This window comes from Tamandua tetradactyla, chromosome 2 (assembly GCF_023851605.1).
Source record: "Tamandua tetradactyla isolate mTamTet1 chromosome 2, mTamTet1.pri, whole genome shotgun sequence".
In the NCBI taxonomy this organism is placed as follows: Eukaryota; Metazoa; Chordata; class Mammalia; order Pilosa; family Myrmecophagidae; genus Tamandua; species Tamandua tetradactyla.
The window spans coordinates 107137571-107165451 of record NC_135328.1 but is presented as its reverse complement, the minus strand read 5'-3'; the positions used below and the strand labels follow the sequence as shown (position 1 = coordinate 107165451).

Here is a 27881-nt window from a genome sequence, read left to right as displayed (position 1 = left end):
GACTCATACATCCCATACCTCTTACCCCCCTCGTTGACTACTACTATTGCAATCTACCCAATTTTTTTTACCCCTTATCCCATCCCTAGTATTTATTTATTTTTTGTCCTTATTTTTTTCTCATGTGTCTATATACCCTGGATAAAGGGAGCATCAGACACAATGTTTTCACAATCACAGGTCACATTATAAAGCTTATAGTCATGCAGTCATCTTCAGGAATCAAGGCTACTGGAATACAGTTCAACAGTTTCAGGGACTTTCCTCTAGCCACTCCAGTACCCATAAACTAAAAAGGAATACCTATATAATGCATAAGAATAACCTCCAGGATAACCTCTTGACTCTGAGAGCTCTCAGCCACTGCAATTTTATTTTGTCTCATTTCTCTCTTCCCCCTTTTGATCAAGAAGGCTTTCTCACTCCCATGATGCCAGGTCCCAGCTCATCCCCAGGAATCATGTGCCACATTGCCAGGGAGATTTACACACCTGGGAGTCATGTCCCACGTATGAGGGAAAGGAATGGGTTGGCTTTTACAGTGGGGATTTATTAACTTACAAGCTTAAAGTTCTTAGTCTGTGAAAATGTTCAAATCAAGGCATCAACTGGTGATGCTTTCTCCTCGAAGACCAGCTACTGGCTATCCTCAGCTCCTCTGTCATGTGGTGGCATCTGCTGGTCTCTCCGCTCTTTCCAGGTTTTGTTGCTCCTAGCTTCTGGCTTTGGTGGCTTCCTCTCTTAGCTTCTGTGTATGTCCTTTCTCACTCAGCTTCCCTGAGGCTCTTTTCTGTGCCTTCTCTCTGTCTTTTATCCTCGTATAAAGGACTCCAATAAAAGGATTAAGACCCACGCTGGTGCATGCTTCAACTGAAATAACTTAATGAAAAGGTTCCACCCACAATAGGTCTACACCCATAGGAATGGATTAAAAGACATCATCTTTTCTGGGATACATACAGCTTCAACTCACCACAAATGCACATTGTCTATAATGTGAGGCCTGATTTTTTTTTTTTTAAAGCTCATTCTAAAGACCCACTTGCATTGTGGATGAGTTAATATAAAAAAAAGTTTTTTCTATTGTTATGTCACTTGTACAGTAAGTAAAAAGCACGAATGCTGACAGTACATGTTTTGAGCACATCCTTCCACAAGCTATTATTTCAAACATACATCTCACTATAAGTAAGTACAATAGATCCTTGGTAGTCATCAGCAATATATCCTGAGAACTTTGTGAATTCCAATGTGCAATTTCTTGGTGCTAAAAAGTGAAAGTGGCCTTTCCAGATGCCCAGTGAGAGGAGATACCACAAGGAGTAGATAGCAAAGCCTCCTAAAGCTGTGAAGGTGGGAGGTTGGTAGGCTCATGCATCTGCAAAGTGACTCCTGTGCCTTTCAGAGACTTCACAGACCTCGGGATTCAACTGGCAGAATGACAGAGGACATGTATTATAGTTCCTTGTGTGGCTGTGTAGATAGTGTGAGCCACAAACATCAAGTCCACATGTTTCAGTAAGCAACCACATGCAACATTAATATGGGCATGGAAAAAACCTGTAGCTGTATGCACTGCACACCTGATTTCTTCACAGGGGTTACTTGAGGCGGGGTACCTGGTACTCTCACTTTCTGTGGTATACATTTCTGTGTTGTTTTAATATTTTGTTAGTAGCATGCATAATTCTGATTACTTTTGTCATCAGAAAAAATTACTCTTAAGACCATTCTTTAGATGCCTTGAGTACATATCATGGTGGTTTTCACTGAGTAGCATATACTCAGTCAGCTGACTGATCCTGATTACAGGTAATGATCATTCACATGCTAGGACAGAGGATTACACAGCAAGGACTGGTTTTGTGTGTATGTCTCTCCAGTCATAAAACATTTCTTGAGCAACTAGTAGATTCCAGGTGTCAAGCTAGGGCCTAGCATATGGTCTTCGCTGTACTTCTTTAAGGAAGAGAAACATCTGGACAGACTAAGGGGTTCTCCTTGTAATTAATAAAACCCAAAGAGGTTGGCACATTTTCTATGGGTGCTGAGAGTCCCTGGTCTGGTGCTCCACAGTAATGGGTGCCTTTTCCACATTTCTTCCATTCTTCCATAAGTACCACACTGAGCAGGCAGTTCTGACATCACAACCCTTACAAAGATTTCCCAGGGGGACAAAAATCATGCTGTAAGCCCAGCCAGGTTCATCCTTGGTGATTTCTGCTTAGAATTAATAATGCTCATTAGAAGACAAAGTTGTAGAAGAGAGCAATAACTCCCTCCAATTTTCCTAGTGATAGATTATAATAATGGTCGGCAGGCATTCCTATATAGTTCCTATGACCAATCAGAGGGGAAACATATGCTTTGCAAAGTAACTGTTTAAATAAATATTTTAGGGAAAAGATGTTAACATATTTGTTTCCTGTCTAAGCAAGTCTTAATAATAATGGCAAAAACTCCTTCCTTTTTTGGTTTGGGAAAACAAACCAGCAAAGTGATTTTAAAACATAGGCTGAAAGTTTTCAAACTTTCTCAAAGCAAAACACTGATTTCACTTGCATCTAATAGTAAATATCTGTCCTAATACATCACAATACTGGGCAAATGGGTGACACAACTTCCCAAAGCTAGACATCATTACATTAATATCAAATTATCTGTTTTTATTTTCCCAGAACTGTATGTTTCACAGGAATATCACCAGTGATTTGAAAGCGTTTATGGACAAGTATGGATTTGATGTCCTCATCCTCCTAGCTAGCTACCTGTCCGAGGAGCAGCAGCCCAGACAGCAGGTGGCCGTGTATTCTGAGAACCTGGAGCTGGGTGGTCAGGTGAGCCCCTCCCCTTTCCCCGACACGTGCCCGGGCATCCTCGGGGCGGACTCTCAGAACACACGGGCCACGATGAGAACTGACCGGTGGCTTATGAGAAATTGATCCAAGAGATAGTTCTAGAGTTTCAGTTTTAGGAAAGGTTGGGGCATGTTTTGCTCTACTGGTTCTTTCAAAAGAGCCCCTTAGCCTGGAAGGTAGGGGGAGTTATTGCTTCGTGGGTAAAGAACTTCTGTATGGGGTGATAGTTTTGGAAATATACAGTGGTGATGGCCGCACAAAATTGTGAAGGTATTGAGGCCACTGAGATATATGCTTAAAAAAAAGTTAAAATGACAAATTTTATGTTTTGTATTTTTACCTCGATACTATTTGAAAAGATAATAAAATAAAAGTGCCCCATAACCGTTTCTCTTCTAGACTGAATCCATAGAGAAATGGTGGATTCATACCTGTCTAAATGAGGCTGAGAAAAAGTCCTCATTTGTGTGCTGTTGTGTTTTGTTAGATATTGCAAGGCAAAAAGTTTAGTCCCTGGCTTAATACCTGTTTGGTGTCCAATGTTTAGTAACTATTGATCAGATGGTTTAATCAATGTTAGCCTCTAGTTACTGAAGTTCTGACTGGGTATTCAACTCGATCCTCTAAGTTGACATTGGAGTCTTTTAACAGCCAAGGTTTTGGAATTAATAAAAGATTACAATAAAATTAATCAAAACAGGACACTGGATACATCAAACAGGTGTATTTAATCACTGATATGAGAACTTACTTGACTTATTGCAGTATCAGTGACACAAACATAGAATGGTTTCATGACTAATCTTTCCTCATCAATGGATTAGACTCCTCCTCCATCTACAGGACAGGCAAGGACTTAGCTCTTTTTCACATCTGTACTTTCTATCCTCCAAGAGATCCTTCTTGGCTCTCTTGACCTGTGATAATCCCATGCTCTCTCTGAGCTTTCTCCTGTGCAATCTAAAAGAGCATCCTGATCCCTGTACAATTACATTTCACACCACCTCTCCTGGCCCATATATTTGTGCATCCTTTATCAGATTGTGGCTTTTCCAATGCTTCATTCTGTGTTTGGTTTCAAACCTGAACTTTAAGTGCAGCCAGTGGCCTCTTAGGGACAGAATATAGGTCTCCAAAGCCTCCAAGGTGATGGTTTTCAAATAATTTTTTTGCACCAGAACCCTTTTTTTCAAACTAATATTAAAATTGGGAAATATAAAATAGACAAAATAGAAGAGTGGATAAATGGATTAAAAGCCCTTGAGCCTCCTCACTCTGCCTTTCTTCTCCTTCCTCACTACCACTCCCCACTCAGCAACTCCCCACTCACTACCACTCCCCACTCAGAGGCAGCTCCTGGGAATCCTGAGATTTAAGGAACATGGCTAGCAACACTCAGCTGTAAAAGAACCTCTCACTGGCCATGTGGTCACATGGTTGGTTCAGAGTCAAAGCCCCTGCAAGTCAACTGCCTGAGTTTAAAACCTGACTCCAGGGCGGTGCAATGGTGGCTCAGTGACAGAATTCTTGCTTGCCATGCTGGAGACCTGGGTGCATTTCTAGGTGCCTGCCCACGTCTGAAAAAAAGGATTATTTAAAATCTAACTCCATCACTTTTTAGCTGGAAGCTGTCGGACACATGTTTAACTTTCCTGAGTCTCAGCCTCTTCACTGGTAAAATGGGGAAATTAAGAGTCCTACCTTGTAGAATTATGGTGAGGATGGAATGCGATAAGACATGTAAAACCTTACGACTGTACTTGGCATATGATAGCACTGAACTGCTGCCTCTTAATATGATTATTGCTATCTATACTAGCTTTGTGATAATTATCATTATTACTTTCCCGAATCCAATGGAACCATTTTCAAAGACCCTGTGCAGCAAAATGTCCCCAACATTTCCTAAAAATGATAGAATCACAGCCCAGTTGTATCCTGTCACTTCTTCTCATGACTTTCTTCCCAGCCTATCAAGTCTGCTTTGTCTGTCCTGGGCTCCAGGTCAATTCAACCTGGGGCATGAAGGACTGTTTTGGCCTGAACACTGTTCGGAAAGCTCTGTCCCTGGTAGTTTCTTTCTCTTTTTTAATTCTCTTTCATACTTTCTTCTTTGCTTTCTCAGGCTATCAGAGATTAAAGCTGATTCTTCCAACACTTTTTTCCCTAGTCTTTGTCAGCAACCAGCAAGATCTCTGTTTTTGCAAACTTGAGGTTCACTCCTGTTGGAAGAAAGTACGGTATGACATTGAAGAAAGAAGTTAAATGGTTTAAATTTTTTAATCTATAATTTTCAGAAGCCAACAAAATTGGACTGCTGGATTTTGGGTTATATGAAAAGATGGCCTGATTGGATCAGAGAAAGGGATGGTGATACATGTAGCAGGACTTTCCATGTTTTACATTACATAATTTTTAGTTGTTTGAGCATATTTTTTTAAGACAAATGAAAATAGACTCATTTTATAGTAGAAAAAATAATAGAAAACAAACTACACAGAGCAAAGACTGCCAGAATATTTACACAACCCCCTCTGCCTCCCTAACAGATTTGCTGTGAGCTGGAAGAGAGTCAGAACCCTTGCCTAGAGCTGGAGCCCTTTGAATGTGGCTGCGATGAGATCCTGGTATACCAGCAGGAGAACCCTTCAGTGACTTGTGATCAGGTCGTTCTACTTGTCAAGGAAGTTATCAGTAGGAGGTGTCCAGAGATGGTCTCCAACAGCCGGACCTCCTCCACAGAAGCTGTGGCAGGCAGTGCCCCACTCTCCCAGGGATCTTCTGGGATTATGGAGTTGTATGGATCTGACATCGAGCCACAGCCAAGCTCTGTGAATTTCATAGAAAACCCTCCAGATCTCAATGGTTCTAACCAAGCACAGGTGGATGCCAACATAGACCTCGTCAGCCCAGATAGTGGGCTGGCCACCATTAGGAGCAGCCGTTCATCCAAAGAGAGCTCCGTTTTCCTCAGTGATGACAGTCCAGTGGGAGAAGGTACTGGGCCTCATCACAGCCTCCTCCCAGGGTTTGACTCCTATAGTCCCATCCCAGAAGGGGCAGTAGCTGAGGAGCATGCGTGGTCTGGAGAACATGATGAACGCTTTGACCTCTTCAACTTTGACCCAGCGCCTATGGTTTCTGGTCAGTCCCAGCCATCTTCCCATTCTGCAGACTACTCCCCAGCAGATGACTTCTTCCCCAACAGTGATTCATCAGAAGGACAGCTCCCCACGGAGCCTAAAGGGCTTGATGGGATGGGGACCAACATGTCTAATTATTCATCCAGTTCACTTTTGTCAGGGGCTGGCAAAGATAGCCTTGTGGAATTTGATGAGGAGTTTGTCCAGAGGGAAGAAAGTCCTGGGGGTAACTCTGAAAGAAATTTGAATCTGACACATTTTGTGCAAGATGAATCTCCTTCACCAGAAAGACCAAAAAATATTGGAAGGAGAGTCCCACCAACACCTATGAATAGCTTTGTAGAAAGCTCACCATCCACTGATGAACCAGCCCTACTCTATCCAGAAGATATGACCCAAAATGCAATTGATGCTGGCCAAACAGGGTTGCCTCCGACCCGCGTGCGATGCAGCAGCTGGTGGGGTGGTTTGGAAATTGACTCTAAAAATCTTGCAGATGCATGGAGTTCCAGCGAGCAGGAATCTGTCTTTCAGAGCCCAGAATCCTGGAAAGATCATAAACCAAGCCTGGTTGATAGGAGAACCTCAGATTCTGTATTTCAACCAAAGAGTCTCGAATTCCCAAAGTCAGATCCCTGGGAGACTGAATTTGGACAGCCTGTGCTGGGTAGCAATGACATTCAAAACCAGCATGAGGAAAGCTTGCAGCTTCAGAACCTGTCTGCTGAGAACCCCCATTTGCCAAATGCTTCTCCTCAGGAAACAAACCATTTGATAGAAGACTTTACCGCCTTGTGGCGTTCGGATCGATCTCCCACTGCCATGCCGGAGCCGTGGAGGAATCCTACAGATGATAGTGAACCAAGTGCTGCAGGGTCATTCCCTGCCTGGAGAGCATTCAGTAAAGAACGTGACACTGAAGCTTTAAAAAATACCTGGAATCTGCACCCAGTGACTGGTGAGACCCCTTCTGTGAGGGACCCAAATGAGTGGGCCATGGCAAAAAGTGGATTTTCTTTCTCTTCAGAAAACTTAGTGGACAGTTCTTCCAGAGAGGCAAATAAAGAAGCAGCTCCCGATATCTGGGGGAAGAACAGTGACCCCAAGGATAAAACCCTTCTATCTGGAGATCCCTGTTCCAATCTGGAGCATGCATGGAATAGTTGTAAGCCACCAAAGGAAGATCAGAATGGTTTGGTGGATCCTAGAATGAGGGGGAAAGCATATGAAAAAGTAGATTCTTGGAATCTTTTTGAGGAGAGTATCAGGAAAGGAGGATCAGATATCCTAGCACCTTGGGAAGATGCTTTTTTATCATATAAATGCTCTGACTACAGTGCACCCAACTTAGGTGAAGATTCAGTGGCTTCCCCTTTAGATACCAACTACTCTACCTCTGACTCTTATACATCCCCGACATTCGCTGGAGATGAAAAAGAAACTGAAAACAAGCCATTTGATAGAAAAGAAGGTATTGATTCAAAAGATGCTAACTCTGACATGAAGGAGGCTGAAATATCTTCTCCATCACCACAGGAACTACCTAGAAATCGAATTAGTTCAGGTCCTGGGAGCCTAGAAATGTGGGCTTCACCTCACACAGGTAATAGTTCTGAAATGAATGCCACTCACGACCCAGATTTGCTCCTGAAAGAGCCAATGGATTTCCTCCCGGCAGAGCCTGCGGATAAAAATATAGAGGATGATGTTGGAGAGAGTAGCCAGTCCAGTTACGATGACCCCAGGATGATGCAGCTGTACAATGAGACAAACCGACAGCTCACACTTTTGCACAGTGGCACCAACTCCCAGCAGATGGCCTCAGACAATCTTGACTTGTGGAACAGAGTGATTCTGGAGGACACTCAGTCCACTGCCACCATCTCAGATATGGATAATGATCTGGACTGGGATGACTGCAGTGCAGGCATGGCAATCCCTGGTGAAGGTCAAGCCCAAGGATACATAGTTGAAGGTACTGAACCGGAAACACGATTTTCAGTGAAGCAGGTAGAACCATGGGGCGTGGAGTACAGGGAAGCAATTCAGGTAGATTGGGATCTTCCTGCTTCTTCTGAGCACAGCGAGGACACTGCTTCCAATGAACACCATGTACTCAATGAGAAAAGTGGACAGCTGATTGCGAGCAATATTTGGGATTCCGTGATGAGACATAATGATATGTCATCATTGATGTTACCGGCCCCGTTATATATTACAGATTCAGAACACAGCAAATCAACTCCTGAAACTCCCAACTCATCTGAAAAAATTAAGGACAACCACATCCCAGATGTGTTAGGCACGTCCAGAGCCAGTCGGTCAGAAGCACTCACACCTGATCCTGACAAACAGGTCACGTGGAGAGGAACCCCTCAAAGTGGTGCAGAATCCTTGGCAACCAGGGCGGAGAATCCAGGGCAGTTTGCACATTTGCATCCATGGAAAGGTCATGACTATGGACAAAGTGATGGTGAGAAGGAAGCCCATGGAGACCCTGATAGGCAGTGCCTGGGTGAGGAGGAGATGATGAGCTCTGAGGTGGATATTGCCTCAGGGAATTTTGGAAAAGGGGAAGGTGACCAACAACTGTCTTCTCCAGCTGCATCTGTACATCAAGAAATCTGCAATGAGTCAAGAAAAGTCCCTTCTCTTTCAATCACTTCCAGTCCTCAGCCCAAGGAACCAGAGGACCTTTTAGAGCATGAGAAAAGATCTTACAATCTGGACTCATGTGATGTGCAAGCAGGAATTTCTACAAATGACCTTCAGACAGAAGAAATCTATGAAAAGCAACTCCTAAGCCATAGAAATTCGAGTGAGGCTCCTGAAGAGTCCAGTAGTATGAACTTAACAGAAAATGAGTCTTTATCTGGCATGGCTCCTGAGAAAACTGAAGAACGCAACATTCTGGAGCCAGAGAGAGTGAATGAAATGCCACCTCATGAATTTCCCCAAAGCCCTTACATTCAGGATGACTCCCTAGAGAGTGATGTGCAGGTCAGTTATACAAGTTCTGAGATAACTAAGAATCTTGAAGTTAAGAGTTCTGAAAACAGTCTTCTAGGGGCTAATTCACCAGGAAATTATGACAAAGAGAGTATTTCTAGTGAGTATACATATTCAAGTGCATCGAGCCCTGACCTAAATGATTCTTCAGCTGCATTGCTTTCCTGGGGCCATGTACCCAGTACTGAGCATCAGATAGAGAATCAAGATAATTGGTGTGAACAAAACCACCAAGAATCTGAATTAATTACCACTGATAGCCAAGTAGAAGTTACTACTGACATGAAGGACCTGGAGAAAAATAGAGTGAAAGAGTTTGAAAAAAGTTTTGATCACAAGGTTCCCAAATTTTTAGAGATTTGGAATGACTCAGTAGATGATGATTCCTTATATTCTTTATCTAGCCCTGAAACAGGCAAATATACTGAACATTCAGGGACATATCAGGAAGGAAATCTAATGGTTAGCCATCAGGAAAAAAATGTGCATGACACTTCTGAAACTGTGCAACCAGAGGATGCCAAGTGCATGTCAACAAGCTCTGGTTCTGATGATGATAGCAGGAGTGATGAAGAATCAGTGGAGAAAGAGGTCCATTTGGTCACTTGCCAGGATGCTAAGAGTAAATCCAAAGATTGGGATTCATTGAATGAAACTGAGGAATTCTTAGCCACAGATGATCTCAAGATTCAGGAATTTTCTGAATCAGTAGGCAGTTCAGGACCATCAGGAAATGAGAATAAGTCTAACCCATCCTCTGATGATCAGCAAAGCAGCCCTGATCACTGGAATTTCTCACCACTAAAGGAGACTGAAACACAAATTACAGCAGTGGATACACAGGCAAAATTCTCTCCAGAAACAGAGATAGGAGACACCATGTGGCAAATACCTCCCAAAACCGAACCAAAGACTGAAAATAATTCTAAATTGGAAATGCTTGGTTTTCCAGCTGAGACTACCGAGTGCTGGAATAATGTCTCTCCACCAGAAGGGAGACCAACTGAGAACACATTCAAAGGGGAGCTGTGTAGCTCGCTTGATGTGTTAGAGACGAATTCCTCAGTATGCCAAAATGTGGATCCTTGGGGAGTACCCATTCAGGGTGATGTTGAATCCATGAAAACACACTGTACCAACCCTTTCAGTGATGAACACCAGTCACCCTTTCTAGGAAATAATAAGGAGAACTCCCAAGGCCAACTTTGGAACATTCAACCGAGGCAGCCAGACTCAGCAGCCAATCAGCATACCCAGCTTGTGATATTGGACCAAATTAAAGAGACAGATTCAAGAGAGGAAATCTCCATGTCTTCTGCTGCTGATGAACTCACTTCTGAAACACATACACAAGAGCAGAATCAGGATGCCGGGCTGTCAGCCTGGTGTCAGCAGGATGCGATGTTTACTCACACAGATGAAAATGAATGTGTTTCAACTACTGAGTGTCAAGAAACAAATTGGTGGGGACAGGAAAAATCAAACACCAGTGAAATTGCAAATTCAGGCATTGCTTCAGAAAATGTCCCTGTGGTCAGTTCCTCCACCCAACTGATAAAGAAGTCAAACTTGGAATGGAATGACTCAACTCCTAATGGGGGCTCTAGAGCTACATTTATTCCAGATATTTTAAATGGCAGTTTCCAGGAGGGCAGGCAACTGGCATCAGCTTCGCCTGACCTGTGGACAGATGCGAAGCAACCCTTCAGTTTGAAGGCAGATGGTGAGAATCCTGATATACTGACTTACTGCGACCATGATAGCAATTCTCAGGCTTCCAACAGCCCTGATATATGTCATGATTATGAAGCAAAGCAAGAGACTGACCAGCATGACAGTGCATGGATGGGACCTGAAGTAGAACCCACTGAGTTATATCTCACTGAACCAAAGATGATTGAAGACCCCAGTCAGGAGCTGGGGCAGGAATCTGCCCCATGCTGTTCAGGACAATATCCTGAAAATGCAATTCCACTGCCTCCAGTCAGCGAACCAACAGACATGAATGGCTCGTCTCAGCCTGCCGCTCATAAAGGCTCTCCTGAATCTTCTGAAATAAATGGAGAAAATAATGACACAGGTCTAAAAGCATCAGAAAAACGAGCCAGTCCAAATTTAGCACCGGTTGTGGAACCTGTTGACAGAACAATCCCAATGGCTAACAATACGGGAACCAGTATTTTTGTAACTGACCACGAGCCAGCAGTGGCTGGCAATAGCCCTTGCATATCAGAAGCCTTTTCTCAGGCAAGTCAGAAAGATGCAATGGCTTTAGCTGACTGTGAGCAACCTTTTGCTACTGAGAATCTTGCCATGGTTACTGATGTTTTATTAGCCTCAGACGCTAGTTTAGATGTAAGTGAAGCTGCTTTCGACCACAGTTTCAGCGATGCCTCAGGCGTCAATACATCCACGGGAACGATAGATGACATGAGTAAGCTGACGTCAGAAGGCAATCCCGAAACGCCAGGTGATGGGGACGCAGGGAAACACGATATCTGTTCATCTGAAGCCTCGTGGGGTGATTTTGAATATGATGTCATGGGTCAAAATATTGATGAAGATTTAATGAAAGAGCCTGAACACTTCCTCTATGGTGGTGACCCCCCCTTGGAGGAAGATGCCCTGAAGCAGTCTCTGGCACCGTATACACCGCCCTTTGATTTGTCCTATCTCACAGAACCTACCCACTGTGTTGCAAAACCAGAGGAAATCGGATCTCCTGAGGATGAGTCTCTGGGGAGCGAAGTGGCAGACATACTGCTTTCTGCCCTCTCTGACCGAAGAGGCAAGGAATACCAGGCGGACTCTGAAAACAGGCAGCCCAGATCCCAGCTGGTTGAGCTGCACATTCATGAAGATACTGAGTCGATTTCTTTGCCTGCAGGCTTGAATGTTGAGTTGTCTCCATCAAACAATGTTGAACGGAAAGTAGAAACCGATGATTCTGATTCACCAGCAGGTGGAGATATAGGAACACCAAACGGTAAGAAACGTCCCACCCCCCCTCTAACTCAAAGCAGCTGCTGCTTTCATTAAACCGGTTAAGCTACTGCATATATGAGATATGCTCTTCCTAATGATGTGGGTAGAGAGGAACTAACTACATTGGAAATGCATGCCCAACCAAGTACAAACAGCAGTTAGATATAATGCTCCTGTACTACTTACTGCTGACAGTGCATGAGAAAATTAAACAATTCTACAAAACAAAAATACTTCTTAAGATACCTCTTTTTAGATGGATCACTTGTAAAGATCATCATATAAGGTATTAATTAATCTTGTTCTCCCTTCTCACCTTTGTCTTCCATATGTAGGTGCTAGTATGGGAATATTAGACTTGGAAAGAGAAAAAATAGGTCCTACCAAAGACCCTGTGCAGATAAAATCTGAATACAGGGAAGAAAGATGCACAGAGAGGAATGAAGATCATCATACACTACACATGGATTACATACTTGTGAACCATGAAGAAAATGCCCCTCAGAAGCCAGAAGCCTGTGACGCAAGAAAAAGCACATCTGAAATAGAAGTATCTCATGCAGGTTCTGAAGAAATGAGGCCACCAGAAATTCAGCTAGCAACCTCCCCAGATGTATTTCAACCTGCCTCCTTCAGTGAAGGAAAAGACCATTCTGTAGAGAGAATGACTTCCAATGACAAAAAGAGGTCATCTCCTGGAAGCCCTAGGCAAGACCAGAGTTGGATGGTCTTGGGCCGTGGTGAGGTTGGGGACCTGTCATCAGAAGGGGGCACAAGTCAGCTGGTAGCCAAGGACTCAGGGTGGCATGTCCAGGCTAAGGAGCCAGCCTCAGATCCCAGCCTGGGCAAAGAGTTCCAGATACAGCTTCTGAGAGAAATGAAGCCTCATGAATCTTTAGCACTAGAGGAAGCCTCCAGTCTGGACCACCAATCAAAGAAGACCAAGCACCGAGATGGGGCTGGTCCAGATGTCTTTACGTTGCAGGCTGTCACCCATGACAATGAGTGGGAAATGCTTTCACCACAGCCTTCTCAGAAAAACATGATCCCTGAAACGGAAATGGAGGAGGAGACAATGTTCCTTGAGCCCAGAACGAGGAAACTAAGACCAAACGGGTAAGCAAAGAGCTAGATTTATTTTTTCCTGACAACCGTTTTATTTAGAAAGTGGGAAATGGTGAGAGGTTTCAGAATGTGAAGAGTACCTAAATGACTAGAGCTTTGCTTATATTGATTGCTAAGTGCACGCTAGATCACCTTTACCATGGTGATCATTTGTGTCCATTTTCAGCCAAAATAAACACTTTGGTTTCCATCCAGGCTCTTATACCACACTCTTAATCCTCTATCCCCATCTTCTTAATACCTGTTATTACTGATAAACAGGCTGTTGGAACTGGGTGGGAAGTGGGAGCTACTAACATTTATTCAGCACCTGACATGTGCAAGGCAGTTAACACACATGATCTCATTTAATCTTTATAACAACCCCGAGGTGGTATGTATTTTTGTTTTACACATGCTGGTAGGGGAAGTGAAGCCGGGAGGACCTGAGGCTCACAAAGCTTCTATAGCTTGCCTAAGACGAAGTCACCAGAATGGACATCTTGGGATTCAAAACTTTCCACCTCCAAAGCCTGCACTTTTTGGACTGGCACATTGCCTCTCTTATAGAAAAAAATTTCTGGTTCTATGTAAGCATGTTACTTACTTGTAGGAATAAGGAAACGCCACAGCAGCCTCAAAATCTTCGTGTGAAACATTCATTCCCTAATTGGGGAAGAATTGGCTGAAAATTAGAAAATAACCATTGAATTAATGATTCAATCATTCACTCCTTCCTTCTTTCACCATACGGTTTTGAGAATTTGCTCTGTGTTGTATTTCTGCGTGGCCAGTGAATATTTAGCTGATATTCTAACAGGACACCACCTGCCTGCAAGCTTTCAGGCTCTCTGAAACTCTTTAGAGTTTGTTCATTTCTGTTCAGTAGCCCTCCTGCTTCCAGGGACAAAAGTGCACACTCTGCAAAGGAACTTAAGTGAAAGTGAAAATCATGTTTCCTCCTTAAACTGTGGTGGAGGAAAAATATCTCCTTCCTACTCATTTTCAGAGTATAAAGGACTATATACCATGTACCCTACTGTGAGTCAAGATAACTGGATTCTAGCCTGGTTTTATCACTAACTGGCTGTATATTTTAGGATTAACCCCAGGCTTAACTTTCCTCATCCATAAAATGAGTGGATTGGGCTGGAGGATCTCAAGCCTTCCTTCAGTATTAAATTTTGTGAACTTAATATGTGTGTAAACAGGATGTGTCCAGGATGGCTTTGGCATTCACATGTTACATTTCTTGATGGAAATTTCCTGATGGAACAAGAGAAAACAGAAAAGATAGCAGGTGTATACTGAGGGTAGTAAAGTCCCATAAGGAGTTAAAAGATGTACCAGATTCAAGTGCAGCTTCCTAAATTCAGGCATTCTCAGTTGGCCTCATTTTCTTTCTTTCCTGTCAAGCTATTTCCTTCTAGAGAGACCCCAGATCCGCTATCAGAAAGAGAATAGCAGATGGATCCCAGCAACCCTGCTGGCATAATTAGAGATTGAGCTAAGAGCTGGGGCAGCCTTGAGCTGGCTGAGCTATTGTTTGGCTTCTTCTCTGCATTTTGTACATGCTTCTGAAACCCAACAGATGACAGTGTTCATTTGTGCCACCAGCATCTTCTTTCAGTACAGTTTCTTTGCTCATTCCCTTCTACTCTGCTCAGCCCCTGCAGTAATGAAACTTTCCTCACAGTGGGGAATGGCACAGTGTTTCCACACTTCCCCCTCCTCGCATTTGTATTCTCTTCTGCAAAATTAATTTGCTCTGAATGCATTTCAAAGTTTCTCTCTGAGTAAGGCTCTTGGCTGGATTTTTGTGAGAATACAGAGTTGTCTAAAGTAGAGGTCCTCAAAGTGGCATCCCCAGGCCAGCAACATCAGCTTCACCTGGGCACTTGTTTGAAAGGCACATCCTCAACCCTATCCCAGACACTTCCAAATCAGAAACTTCGGGGATGGGGCCCACCCTCTGTTTTAATAAGCTCCCCAGGTCATTCTGGTACATGCTAGTTTAAGAACCACTGGTCTAAAACATACTCCCAGCTCCTTAGGAGTTTAAAGTTTGATTAGGGAGTTAAAACATAAGTAAAAAGTAGATAATACTTGCAGTAAATTGAATCGTGTCCCCATCAAAGACATGGTCAAGTCCTAACCCTGTGGGAGTGAGCTCATTTATAAATAAAACCTTCAAAAGTTTTGGATCAGGCTGAATTAAATCAGGTTGGGCCCTAATCTAATATGGCAAAGTCCTTATAAGCAAATTCTGACACAGTCAATTAGGAGAAGCCAGAGAAGGAGGGAGAGAGATTGCCATGTGACCCAGGCAGAGATACATCTGCAAGCAAAGGAACCCCAAGAATTGCCAGCAGCTTGCACCAGAATGCTACAAATGCCAGGAGAAAGCATGGCCTGGTAATACATTGATTTTGGACTTCTAGCCTCCAAAACTGTGAGGTAATATATTCCTATTGCTTAAGCCAACCAGTGTAAGCCAATCAGTGTATAAAGTATTTGTCATAGCAGCACTGGTAAAATAAGACCAATTAAATAGGTAAAATTTAAATCAAGTCAGTTAATGACCAATGAAAGTTTGAATATAAATAGCTACTAATTAGGAGCATTGTCTATGCCTCTAGTACACTACTTAACAATTTGTATTTACATTTACAATTTGCATTCACTATCTCACATTACAGTGACACTGCAGGAGGTAAGAATTATACAAGTGAGGAAACTAAGGTTGAGAAAGATTAAATCACTTGCTCTGGGTTATTGTTAGAAAGTTGGGATTTGAATGTGAGTCTCTGTATCTAGACTGTGTGTCCTTAAAGCCATTAAGTTGGGAGGTGGTATCCTTGTAAGGCAGTTTATGAAGGAAGTATGGGAAAGATTTATGCACCTGGCATAGGAGGCTCGGTGTCCAGGGCCCACAATACTCTGAGGGGCTGACAGAAAGGCTTTAATTTTTTAAAAGCAGAATATAAAATAAATATAATCCACCCTGGATCCATACTGCCTATATACCAATGTAGTCATAAATTATAAGTTTAAATACTTTTTTATGAAGGAAGGCATCTGCATTAGTTTCCTAGGGTGCCGTAACAAATTACCACAAACTTGACGGCTTAAAGCATCACAAATTCATTCTCTCATAGTTTTTGAGGTTAGAAGTCTGAAGTCAAGGTGTCGATACGGCCATACTCCATTAAAAACCTCTAGCAAGGATCCTTCCTTACCTCTTCCAGCTTCTGGTGCTCCTCCAACCCCATGTTCCTTGGCTTGTGGCAGCAGCACTATGATTCCTGCCTCCTCTTCACACAACTGTCTTCCCTCGGTGCCTGTGTGTCTGTGACTCTTCTTTTCTTTTTATGAAGGCAGCAGTCATATTTGATTAGGGGCCACCTGACCCGTTATGGCCTCATCTTAACTTGATTATATCTGCAAAGACCCTATTTCCAGATAAGATCACAGTCACAGACACAGGGGTTAGGATTTCAACATAACTTTTTTTTTTGGGGGGGGGGGCGGCAGGGAGGCACAATTCCATCGATAACAGGGCCCATCATGGCGAAAGTGCCCAAGATCCATGAAAGTCCTGCTGAGAACCAGAGAGGTTCTGTTAGCAATGGACATTAACGGAAGGTCATAATTTGGAAAAGCAAAGCGGAGGGCGTGCAAAGATAGGAGGGACAAGAAAAAGGAAATCGTGGAAGCGGGAAGGTAACCACAGAGGTAATACGGTAGGTAAGAAAGCCATATTTCCTAAACCAAAAACCTGGCAACATCTTCTGACACATAATCTGATGATAGAATAGAATATCCAGAATCCAGATTGGCCTTGGGAGTGAGGGAAAGGACTTGTTCTTTATAGATAGAAGTAGGCTCCTACTATCCACAAGAAGACACACTAGTTACTGAACAGCTTACCCTCCCTCCCATGACCAGGTCTAAGCCCCTCAAAAGTCCCGAACTGTTTTGAGAACAGAAAGTCACATTTTCAAAACCTGAGAAATCATCAGAAAGATGCCTTTTCTCCCAGAACTTCACCTGTGATTCTTGTTAGCAAAATGTGTTGCTGGAAGATAACCTCTCTCCCTGGAGATTCTCAGCTCTCTGTTCTGGCTCTATGGGATGGATCTTCCCAAAGGACTTGGCCAATGTCTTTGCCATCCTCCAGTGATGGACCTTGCCTGCACAGGGTCATATATACATTTCCTGAGACCATGATGATGAATCTTTCTCATGTTTCCTTCATGGTCACAGAGAAAACCTGCAGAGTAATCTGCCTTATACAAACCTTTCTTGAGGTGCAGAACCATTTACATACTTATCTTTAAAAAGGCATGGGCTTGCAAAGAAAGAGGTGATTTAGTTACACACAAAAGGCTGAACCATGTTCTAGGCTAGCCTGAACCAGTAGCATTTTCAAGCCCACTGTTTCATTTTGCTAAAACTGCTGGAATGCACAATACCAGAAATGAATTGGCTTTTACAAACGGGATGTATTAGGTTACACATTTACAGTTCTAAGGCTGTGAGTATATCCAAATTAACACATCCAGAGAAAGATACCTTGACTTCAAAGAAAGGCCACTGGCATCTCGAAGGCTTCTGTCGGCTGGGAAGACACGTGGCTGGCGTCTGCTGGTCTTTGCTCCCTGTTCATTGCTTTCAGCTTCTGATTGCAGTGGCTTTTTCTCTAAGTGTCTGTGGGTTCGCACTTATCTTCCCTGGAGCAAACTCTAAGTTTTATCTCTTAGCTTAGCATCTCCAAGCGTCTGCATCACTTGGTTTCATCTCTCCGTCATCCGTGTTGGCTCTAAGTTCTCTCTCTGTTTTCTGCCTTTTATTCTCTTCATAGAGAACTCCAGAAAAGGGTTAAGGCCAACCTTGAATGGGCAGGGTCACATCTCCATAGAAACAACCTAATCCCACCTGAACAGTAGGTCTGCCCCCACAAGATTAGAAGAACATGGATTCTCTGGGGTCCATAACAGTTTCAAACCAGCATGTCCACCATCTGAATTATACTTTGAAAATGTGACAGTTTATATATAAATATATTGTGTTATTCAAATATATAGATGTAAGGAAAGAAAATAGCTCTGTAGGGTGATGAAAAAAAAGAATCTCATGACAACTGAGAAAACTGACAATACTTCTCCAAGTTTTGGGGGATATTAGCAGTGAAGAGAGGCAAGAGGGTTGGGGTGTGGTGAGGAACAGGGAAGAGGGAGGACTTGTCACATGTGCATTTTTTTAAACTATTGCCCCCATCCGTTGTCAAAACTTTCATTATTCCAAATAGAAACTGATACCTTTTAAGTCTTAACTCCCTATTCCCTACCACCACCTCATCCTCTGGTAACCTATATTTTAGATTCTGACTCTATGAGTTTGCTTATTCTAATTATTTCATATCAGTGAGATCATACAATATCAGTCCTTTTGTGTCTGGCTTATTTCACTGAACACTATGTCTTCAAGGTTCGTCCATGTTGCTGCATGTATCAGGACTTCATTCTTTTTACAGCTGAATAATATTCCATTGTGGATATATAACACATTTTGTTTATCCATTCATCAGTTGATGGACACTTGGGTTGCTTCCAATGTTTGGCAATTGTGGATAATGCTGTGATGAACATCAGTGTGCAAATATCTGCTCGAGTCCCTGCTTTCAATTTTCTTGGGTATATGCCTAGAAGTGGGATTGCCAGGTCATAAGGTAATTCTATACTTAACTTTCTGAGGACCAACAAAACTGTCTTCCACAGCCACCGCACCATTTTACATCCCCACCAGCAATGAATGAGTGTTCTTATTTCTCTGTATCCTCTTTGACACTTACTGTTTTCTGTTTTTTTAATAATAGCCATTCTAGTGGGTGTGATACGGTATGTCATTGTGGTTTATATTTGCATTTCCCTAATGGCTAATGATGTTGAGCAAGTCACATGTATTTTTAAAAGAGTATTTAGAGGTGAGCTGACTTTCACATTTGTAGCAGCCCCTGCTATGTCTTGTTACCTAGCTCCGTGAGGTGAGTAATTCAATATCCTCTGAAATAAAAATTACCTTCAGACACACTGTATTTTATATTCCACATGACCTGTTACTATGGTGATCTCTGTGCTTCTTTTCTTTTTAATTGAATAATGCTTGGCCTTTTTTCCTGTCCAACAAAGCTATGGAAAAAAACAAACTCATTTTTCCCCTCTGTGAGTGATAGCATGAAATCTTTTTGTTTTTCATGAGACTTTCTGAAACCAGGCTTTTTCTGTCTATGATTTATGGTTTGGAAGTTAGTACCTTGAGTTTTTCACTTCCTGTGAATGCTAAAAATTAAAGGCAGATAAAGAAATAGTCCGTAGACTCTCTCCATGTTGGGTAATGGTATATTTGTATACTCTGAGAAAAACAGGGCTATTTGAGCATAGCTTGCCCCTTTCTGATTCTTGTGTTTTGATGGGCTGTTTCCCACAATCTGAACACTGGTATTTCCCACAGAGGTAAACTGATAGTCCATAAACTGCAGTTTTTCCCTTGTTTATTCACTGTTTTTTTTGGTTTTGCCCTAAACCAAAGCTGGAACACCAAAGTTGGCTCTGCTTCTGTTAATTGATTTTTGTAATTATATCTGATCATTGGTGTGTTATGAAGTGAGTTGGCAGAACTAACCAAGTATCTTAAAGTCCTTTAAATTTGCACTTAAATAATTCAGGACATAGTTTCTCTTTTTCTTTGGCATTTCCCCACCCCTACATTTCAGGCCAGCTCTACCTGCTGCAAGCATTCAATAAGTACTTGCTGATTGATAAATAAAATATCTTATTTGGTCCACCCAATACCATTTCACATAGGTCAAATGTTATTATACCTGCTTCACAGATAGGCTGCTTAATGTCATCCAGAAATGAGACAGTGGTGACATTGGGACTTGAGTTTAAGAGTCTTCTCACTTCTAGCCCAGTGTTTGTCAATAAAACCCAGCTGTTGAAAGAAATGTTTTCCTTGAACATCTCCTGTAGGATGATCTATTTATTTCTAACCTCCCATTGTGGCACATAAAGCCAAGGTTCCCAATGGGGAATGTTGTCACTCTGCCCCTTCAGACTCTCCTGTGACTCTTTAGCTCTGGTGATGCTGAAGACACATCCTACCACCGCAAATTTCTGAGAGCTCCCGCTGCGTCAGTGGACTCTCATCGTCTGTGGTGTGTAAGGTCAGCTGGAGTGGCCAAAGGCCAGAGGAAGGCGGGAAAATCAAAACCCTTCGATGTTCATTTAAGTTTTCCAAAAATTTAAATAAAAGTGGTGAGAGATTTTATAGCTAGAGTAAGCAGGGCCAGGACAAGGTGGCACATCTCAAGGAGGAGTACCCATGGAGGGACCCATTTGTGTTGTGTCAGCTTCTGGTTTGAGGAAAAATCAAAACTGCCTCCCCTGCTGGAACCTTTGAATGTCAAAACTAGTGACACCATTTCTTTCAGAAAGCAAGACCTCCATAAGAATATATGACGTGAAAAAGATAAGAAGTCGACATAGCTTTTGGATTCGTGATCAGTCAGGGTCCCAGTAGGAGAGAGATGGCACATTCAAATTAGGGTAATTCGGGGAGTATTTAATAAAGGGATTATTGACAAAAATAGAGGCCAAATGTGAGGAGCCCTCAAGGAACAGGGCAGCTACTATTACTCCTAGGCCACAGGAGTGAGGGGAGGAAGTGATCCACAGAACCAAGAAAGGGACAGTCCTGCAGAAAGGGCCCCCTTGAGAGGAGCAGTAACCTACAGCTGAGATTCACAGCCAGCCCGAGGCATCCCTACAGGGAGGTGAGTCCATATGCCTACCTCCCCCTCTTCCGTCCCTCTGGTCTCTTACCAGGGCTACTCAATGATCAAAGCCAAATGGAAGTCAGAAGGTGCAGGAGACTCCAGGCAGTAGAGAAACTGAAAGAGCAGATCTGAAGAGGCAAACAGAGGTTATTCAGCACAGCTGGCTTAATTGGAGAGCAGTGGAACCTGTTTCAGAAAAGTACTCTGAGATATAGGAATAATGAACTCTTCCTCCAGAATAATGAACTCTTCCTCCAGTATATTGGAGGATCTCTTTCCAAGTTCTATGTGAGATTTGTTTTGGGAAAAGGCTCTCAAAAAGTCACTCCAGGATCAGGTTGTGCATTGTGAAGATGCAATATAATGAAGGAAATTAAAATGCTACTTTCCCTCCATTTTGAGTATGGGTTAAGGGATGTGATCTCTTTTCATGGTCAACATAAGAGAGTTTTGTTCTAGGTAATTGCCAGGGAGTAAAATTTTAAATTCACTCCCATAGACTATCTCACAATGTTGAGAATCAGAATTTTTGGAGGCCTGAGTGAGAAATATGCAATGCATACATATAATTCTTTACTTGAAATATCTGCCCAGAACTAATCCCAAATAAACAGAGATCTATGTACCTTTGCCACAGTGCAGAGATAGCTTAGAGTTTTTCTTTATTCGGTATTGTTTGTGGTAGTGTCATTGACTTATCTTGATGGAAAACTTTAGGTCTATCCTGTGAAATTTATCTCTATGACAAAGATGTTTTTGAGAACATTATTTTTTAGCCAGAATACCTGTGCTCTTGAGCAACTCCAATCTCCATCTTGTCCATCAGTTAAGGAATATGACTTCTTTTAATTAATAATATTTATGTAATTGATTGTGTTTACCCTTTTGAGTTGGCCACTTGGAAGCCTATATTTTACAACCATATTTGTCACTCACCATTAATAAACGTATCGGATTCTAGAATATATAATTATTTAGGCTAAATCCTAACTGTTCCCTGTTGGGGCCCTGTCCTTATTTTTCTCTTCGGCCCTTTTAAAGTCATGTGATGGTGGGGAATTTTATAGATCTCCCAAAGTTGCCTTCAAGTGGGAGTATCAGTAGGCGCACATATCCTCTTCATAGGACCGCTCACTGTTCTCTTACAGTGGCAGCATTTTTTCTTGCTTCTTTGCCTTTATCTCTGCACTCTCTTTGAATTCCTTTTGCTCCCTCATCCTATTTTCTGATATTGAAATCACTTTTCATTTAAGACTCAGAATAAATGCCTCTTCCTTCCTGAAACTTTCTCCAGTGTTTTCAAGCAAAGAAATCTCTCTCTCTTGAATCTGTCTACACTGTGCACCTCTTATGTGGCCCTTCTCACATTCTACCTTATATTTTATTTATTAGAAACTCTGTCTTAACCTGGATTTAACCCACTCAGGGGCTGTGATTGTATCTTACACATCTTTACATGTCCTACACATTTTTATGCCTTATGCCTTGTTAACAGCATTTAAACTCATCAAGTTGAGACTGAAAGTCATATGTTAATTAAAGAGGGATTGCAAAAACATTCAGATGAGTGAATTGTAGAAAATTTAGTGGAGTATCTAATGTTCTTCTATGTCAGGGGTTCCCAGTGATTCAGGCTGTTTTCTACTTTTAAGATTTCTACTTTTGTCTATTTTTTTTTCTGGTATTAATATTTCTACACTGGCTTTCTTCTTGTTAGCATTTGCCACGTACTTTCTATTTGCTTTTGCCTCTGAGCATCAATCATTATTTACTTCTGCTAGCATCCCCATAAATGTTGGCATAGCATGTTACTGACCGCACCGCAACTGCTGATTTCCAACGCCAATTCAAGAGGGAAATTAGAGAACAGAACTGCTTGTCAAACCTGGATCTTTCCTTTAACCATATTGGAGGTGGACCTCTTCTCAACTTTACTGTGATGAACTAGCTGAGTGTAATTGCCTCCCTAAGCCCCAGTTTCTTATCTATAAGCTCTCAGTCCAGTTCACAGTCCATCCTAGCAACCTGGCCCTATAATCCACTCTCCACTTACTGACTGGAATGAGCCATTAAACTGTAAATATTGTCCTATCACTCCTGCCTTCTTAAAATCCTCCAATATCTTTTCATTTATGCTAGAATAAAGCCTAATTTTTTACAGCCCTGTGTCGACCAGTTCCTTCTTGCATCTTTGGTCGCTTAGACCACTCTCTCTATCCAGCCCTTGTCTGTGTTCCAGAATCATTTCCAATGTAGGGACTGGGTGCCAGCTGTCCCCTCTGTATGGAAGTCTGTTGGCATGACTGGCTTGTTCTCATCCCTCAGTGCTCCCCAGAGAGACCTTCTCTGACTCTTCCACACAGAGTACTCCCCTACTCTACCCTTGGGTGCCTCTAGCTACCAACCCTTGAGCTTGGGTTCTCAATCATGGGCGATTTTGGCTCCCAGGGGACATTTGGAGGCATTTCCAGTTGACGCAACTGGGGTGAGTGCTCCTTGCATCTAGTGGGTAGAGGCCAGGGGGCGCTGGTAAGCATCACCCTACAGCGCCCAGGAGAGCCCTCTTCCCCCACGCAGCAAAGGCTGGTAAGTTTTTTTGTGTGTGCCCCAAAGGTCAGTTAGTGCCGTGGTTGAAATAATGATCCACTGTATCCCACTGCCTAGCTTTATTTTCTTCCTACTACTTTCTCCCTCTTTCTCTGAAAAAATCTTGGATTTACCTGTTTAATTGATATTTGTTGTATCCATACTCCCCCTCTCTGCCATGAGAATATATCCTCCAGGAAAGTAGAGGTTTGGTTTGTCCTGTTCATCATTGTACCCCTGGGGCTTAGAATGGTATCTGCAACATATTAAGTGCTCCATAAATAAACCCAATTGAATGAATGGAAAAGAAAGTGATATTTGTCCAACACAATTCGCTTTAAATGAAGCTATAACAATTTCTGTTGTTCACTGCTTCCTGTCCATGGGAGATTTATTTTGAGAGCAATATCCCTCTCTTTTCTAAGGTTATAAAATCTATTTTTACCCTTCCTTTGAAATTGGAGGCTATAGTTACATGTTTTTAGCTTTCCCATACTTTTCCTGGTCATTACAATTCTTCTAATGTTCTCATGACCTCTCATTTTCATAGAATGTTATTATCCAGTTCACTTGAATTCATGGAGAAAAATAGGTGTGTCTGTTCAATTTTTATTTTTGCCTATCTGTTGTCTACACCTATATTCTATTCTTTTCAGTTTGAATGTTCTTTTCTTTATCAAAGAGGCAAAAAATTGTTCTCCTTACTTAGCTGTTTCAACATCAACTCAAGCAGCAGTAACTGCATATAATTTTAAAAGACCTTTATTTTATTTTTTTTAACCTCAATTCCCTAAAGAACAATTTGAAAGTTTTGGACTATCAGGTAATAACTAGAACTCCACTGAAGAATTTGATATCAGCCATATTCTTATTATTAGTATAATGTGGGATGCTACTTACTGCATTCAAACAGTAAATCTTATTTTTTGAAATAATTGTAACTGCCTCAGTTTAATAAATAAAATGATAGATTTCCTCAACTAGTAGCTGACTCAGAATTAGGACTCTTTTGCTCTGGCAAAATCTGGAAGAACATCCTGCATGGAAATGTCATTGGTGATAACAGATATCCATGTTTCCCCTCTTTAATGAAGTATTACTTAAAAATTAAATAGCCTGATGACCACAACTTAATCCTTTCAATAACAACTGCTGATTTTTAAAACAGATGTTATTTAAAACTGATTTAGTTATCTGTCCTGTGTATATCGAGCTCTTTTTTTTTTCTGCAGCCTTCAATTGCTGCCTTTTCTACCTGGGGAGGGAAACACCCCCAGTGGGGAAAAAAGATCCCCACTTTTCAGCCTGTACTTTGGGCAGAGACATTCCCAAGAAGCAACTAACTCTGAGCCCATCTATTCTCCCTGACATTGTCCTACTTTTCTCAGCTTTGGGAACTTCACTCATACTTTTGCTGAACCTCTGCTAGCCAGGCCAGTGACCCTATAAAGTCACACTGCCCTGTTGACCCTATGCCTAGCCTCCTCTATTGCCGAAAAATAGATGGCAGATGACAAATTTTATTTAATTGCTCATAACTTTGGAAGAATTTTGTAGTTCTTTAGTCTGAAGGTGTAAATGTTTGCTTCTCTTCTGCCTTCCTTCCCCACAGCCCTCTCCCACCCCCAGGGACACCTGGGATGCCGTTTAATGCCCTCATTTTAAGAAGAGGAGCAAACATTTCTCAAGCACTTACCATAACCAGCTCCTCTAAGTAATTCACTTTCCCTATTTCCTTAGAATTAGAGCAACTGAAGATGAAATAAAATGCCCTATCTCTCCATTCCACCCTAGCCATCCACTGGGGCAAAAAAAAAACGGAGCTAATAACAATCTGGTTCCGGGGATTGCACCCTCTAGATATTTTTCATGTTGCCCTTTTGCCTAGTTGTGACCAGAAGTCTTTGTCTGGCTTATATGAGGATTTTTTTTTCTTTGAAGATTATACAAACAAATATATGGCTTTCTATCATATAAACATTTCATTAATAGTTCGTTTGCCTTCACCACATGGAATATTTCTGCTGACTTTTTAGAATTAGTAATAGTATAGTAGCTGGCATAGATGGCACCTTTATTTTCCCCAGACTCACTGCTAAGATCTCTAGGTATGCAATCTTACAACAGCTAATGGTAGCATTATTATTATTGTACATTTTACAGGTGAGCAATCTGAGGTGCAGAGGGAGTAAGTAACTGCCAAACTTGCTAATAAGTGAGGGTCATCAGATTCCAACCCAGGCCTCTGTCTTCAGGACGCACCTTAATCACCATGCCTCTCTGTCTCCCAATAGCCCAGAGCATGCAGATCTTGGGCAAACATTCTAAGTTTCTCTAAACCTTCCGCTGCACTTCTTTGTGGATCCCGGTATGCTTCCACAGACCACAATTTATTATGTCTTAAACGGCATGCATTAAATGAAAATGATTACACTGTCAGCTTACCTAGATGTTTTGTGCAACTACACTTTCTTTTTTTTAAGGGGAGGTTTCCGGGGGTCTAAATTTCTTACAACCTGTGCTTCGAGCCCATTTGCATCCCACTCACTCAGGAACACACTGTCAGCAGCAAGAGGCATTTCTGACTCCACAACATGGGTGAAAAGTATTTTCTATTCCCAAACGAGTCTCTGCACAGCACCAGCTCCAGCCCCGAGCCGGAGCGGCTGCGGGGACCGGTACGCTTGGGCGGTCTGGGGGGCGGGTAATCATCCTTATTTAGAGGTGCCAGTGGTCACGTGACCAGAAAATGGAGGCGAATCGGTATTTCCAATTAACTGCTCCAGGAGGGAGATGCTGAAGAGCTGTAACGGAGCATCCTTCCTCGCCCTCCCGCTAGCGAACTTCCTCTCCTCCTCAGAAGGTAGGTGGGTCCCCGGGCGGCTTTAGAAGGCTTGGGAGGAGGGAGGACAGCTTGCGATGGAGAGTGGTGTTTTTGCAGATTAGTCTATTGCTGCTGGGAAGTTGGAGGGGGAGAAAGGAGAGAGATGAGGGGATGCCGAGCTCTGCCCAGCCCCTTGCAAGTGAAAGCTGGCAGCTGCATTTCATTCTGTATCAACTCTTGCGGGAAAGGCTTGTGTTCCTTTATGATAGGCCCCCCTCCCCGCCCCCACCCCTTGCAAATCAGTAATTAAGGAACACCGACTCTGCACAGCTAGTCACATCCCTGTAACCATTTGTATTCCTTGTGTGTGTGATGAAAATGGAGAGAGAAAATCAAGGGAAGTGACAGCTTTAAAACTATTTAGGACTGTTTGTCTAATGAATATTTAAAATCTATTTGGATTATTTGACTAGCAGAGTGGTCCTGATAGAGGGGTATTTTTATTTTTTGTATTATTCCCCATACCTATTGAAGCTAGTAACATACCCTTGCCTTTTTTCCCAGTGAGTCTTGTAATCCTTGAATATTACCTAAATTCTAAACTGCAGAAAATAAAGCCTCCTCAAAAATGGGCTTACCATCGTCTTTTCAAAAATCAAGTTGGTACTGTACTTATAGAATATTGATATTCCACTGAGAAGCTCAATTCGGCAAGGAACACAAAAAAATAGCACCTGGTCAATTTTAACCAAGAAATACATTGGTCATTAAATTCCTGGGTGAAAACTAGACTCCTACCTACCAGGAGTGATGTAAGCATGATTCTGCCGAGATCAGAGTACTGATCCTGTTGACTTAGGGGAGGGGCAAACTCTCCACTAACGGCCTCCTGTTGTATGATCTCTTGGTGTGCTTTCAGCCTTACAATCCTACTGCTATATGACGGCAGCTTCCAGGCCCACATCCAACCAGATGGCTGCCCCAAGCCCCTCCGATGGAGAAAAACGGAAGCTGCCACTGAGTCTGTGTAGAAATGTTCATTTGACCAAAGTTTTCTTAAAATCATAACTGATAATATGCTTAGAATACTAAAATCTGAAATAATTAGATTAGAATGCTTGGAGATCAAAACAAGGGCCCATGAAATTTCTCCTCATTGAGAAGAGACTTCTTATCTGGAAGGGAAAAACTGCCTTTATAGTAATGCCTATTAGAGGATTAAACATGTTCAGGAGAGTGAAAGCACTGTACTATAAAATTGCTTGGAACTTGCTGGTGAGACTCTTGTCCTTTGCCAGCAGCCCCAGGAGATTTACTTTTGTAAGGCAAAGTTACCCTTGATGTCCTAAATAAGGCGGAAGGCCTTCTAGGTAGTTGAGGATAATGAGACAGGTTCTTCCTATAAACCAGAAGTCAAATTAACTTTTTTTCCAAAGTGTCAGGGCTCACTTTGGAGCATCCCAGTGAATTTCCATTTACCTTACATTTGGTTTTTCATTCTTGAGAGTCTTTTAACTCTTGAAAGGATTTAT

The 27881-nt window shown here is 42.3% G+C and overlaps 1 protein-coding gene across 5 annotated transcripts in view; it reads left to right on the top strand.

The window, feature by feature from the left end:
- The window catches only part of PRUNE2 (prune homolog 2 with BCH domain), a 292485-nt gene that overhangs the window by 195943 nt on the left and 68661 nt on the right, over window positions 1-27881 (top strand). For all 5 annotated transcript variants that reach the window (XM_077148463.1, XM_077148462.1, XM_077148466.1 and 2 more), the window contains exons 7-9: window positions 2679-2837; window positions 5408-11996; window positions 12331-13111. In XM_077148463.1, coding sequence (XP_077004578.1) covers window positions 2679-2837; window positions 5408-11996; window positions 12331-13111 — 7529 coding nt within the window. The remainder of the gene's footprint in view (window positions 1-2678; window positions 2838-5407; window positions 11997-12330; window positions 13112-27881) is intronic.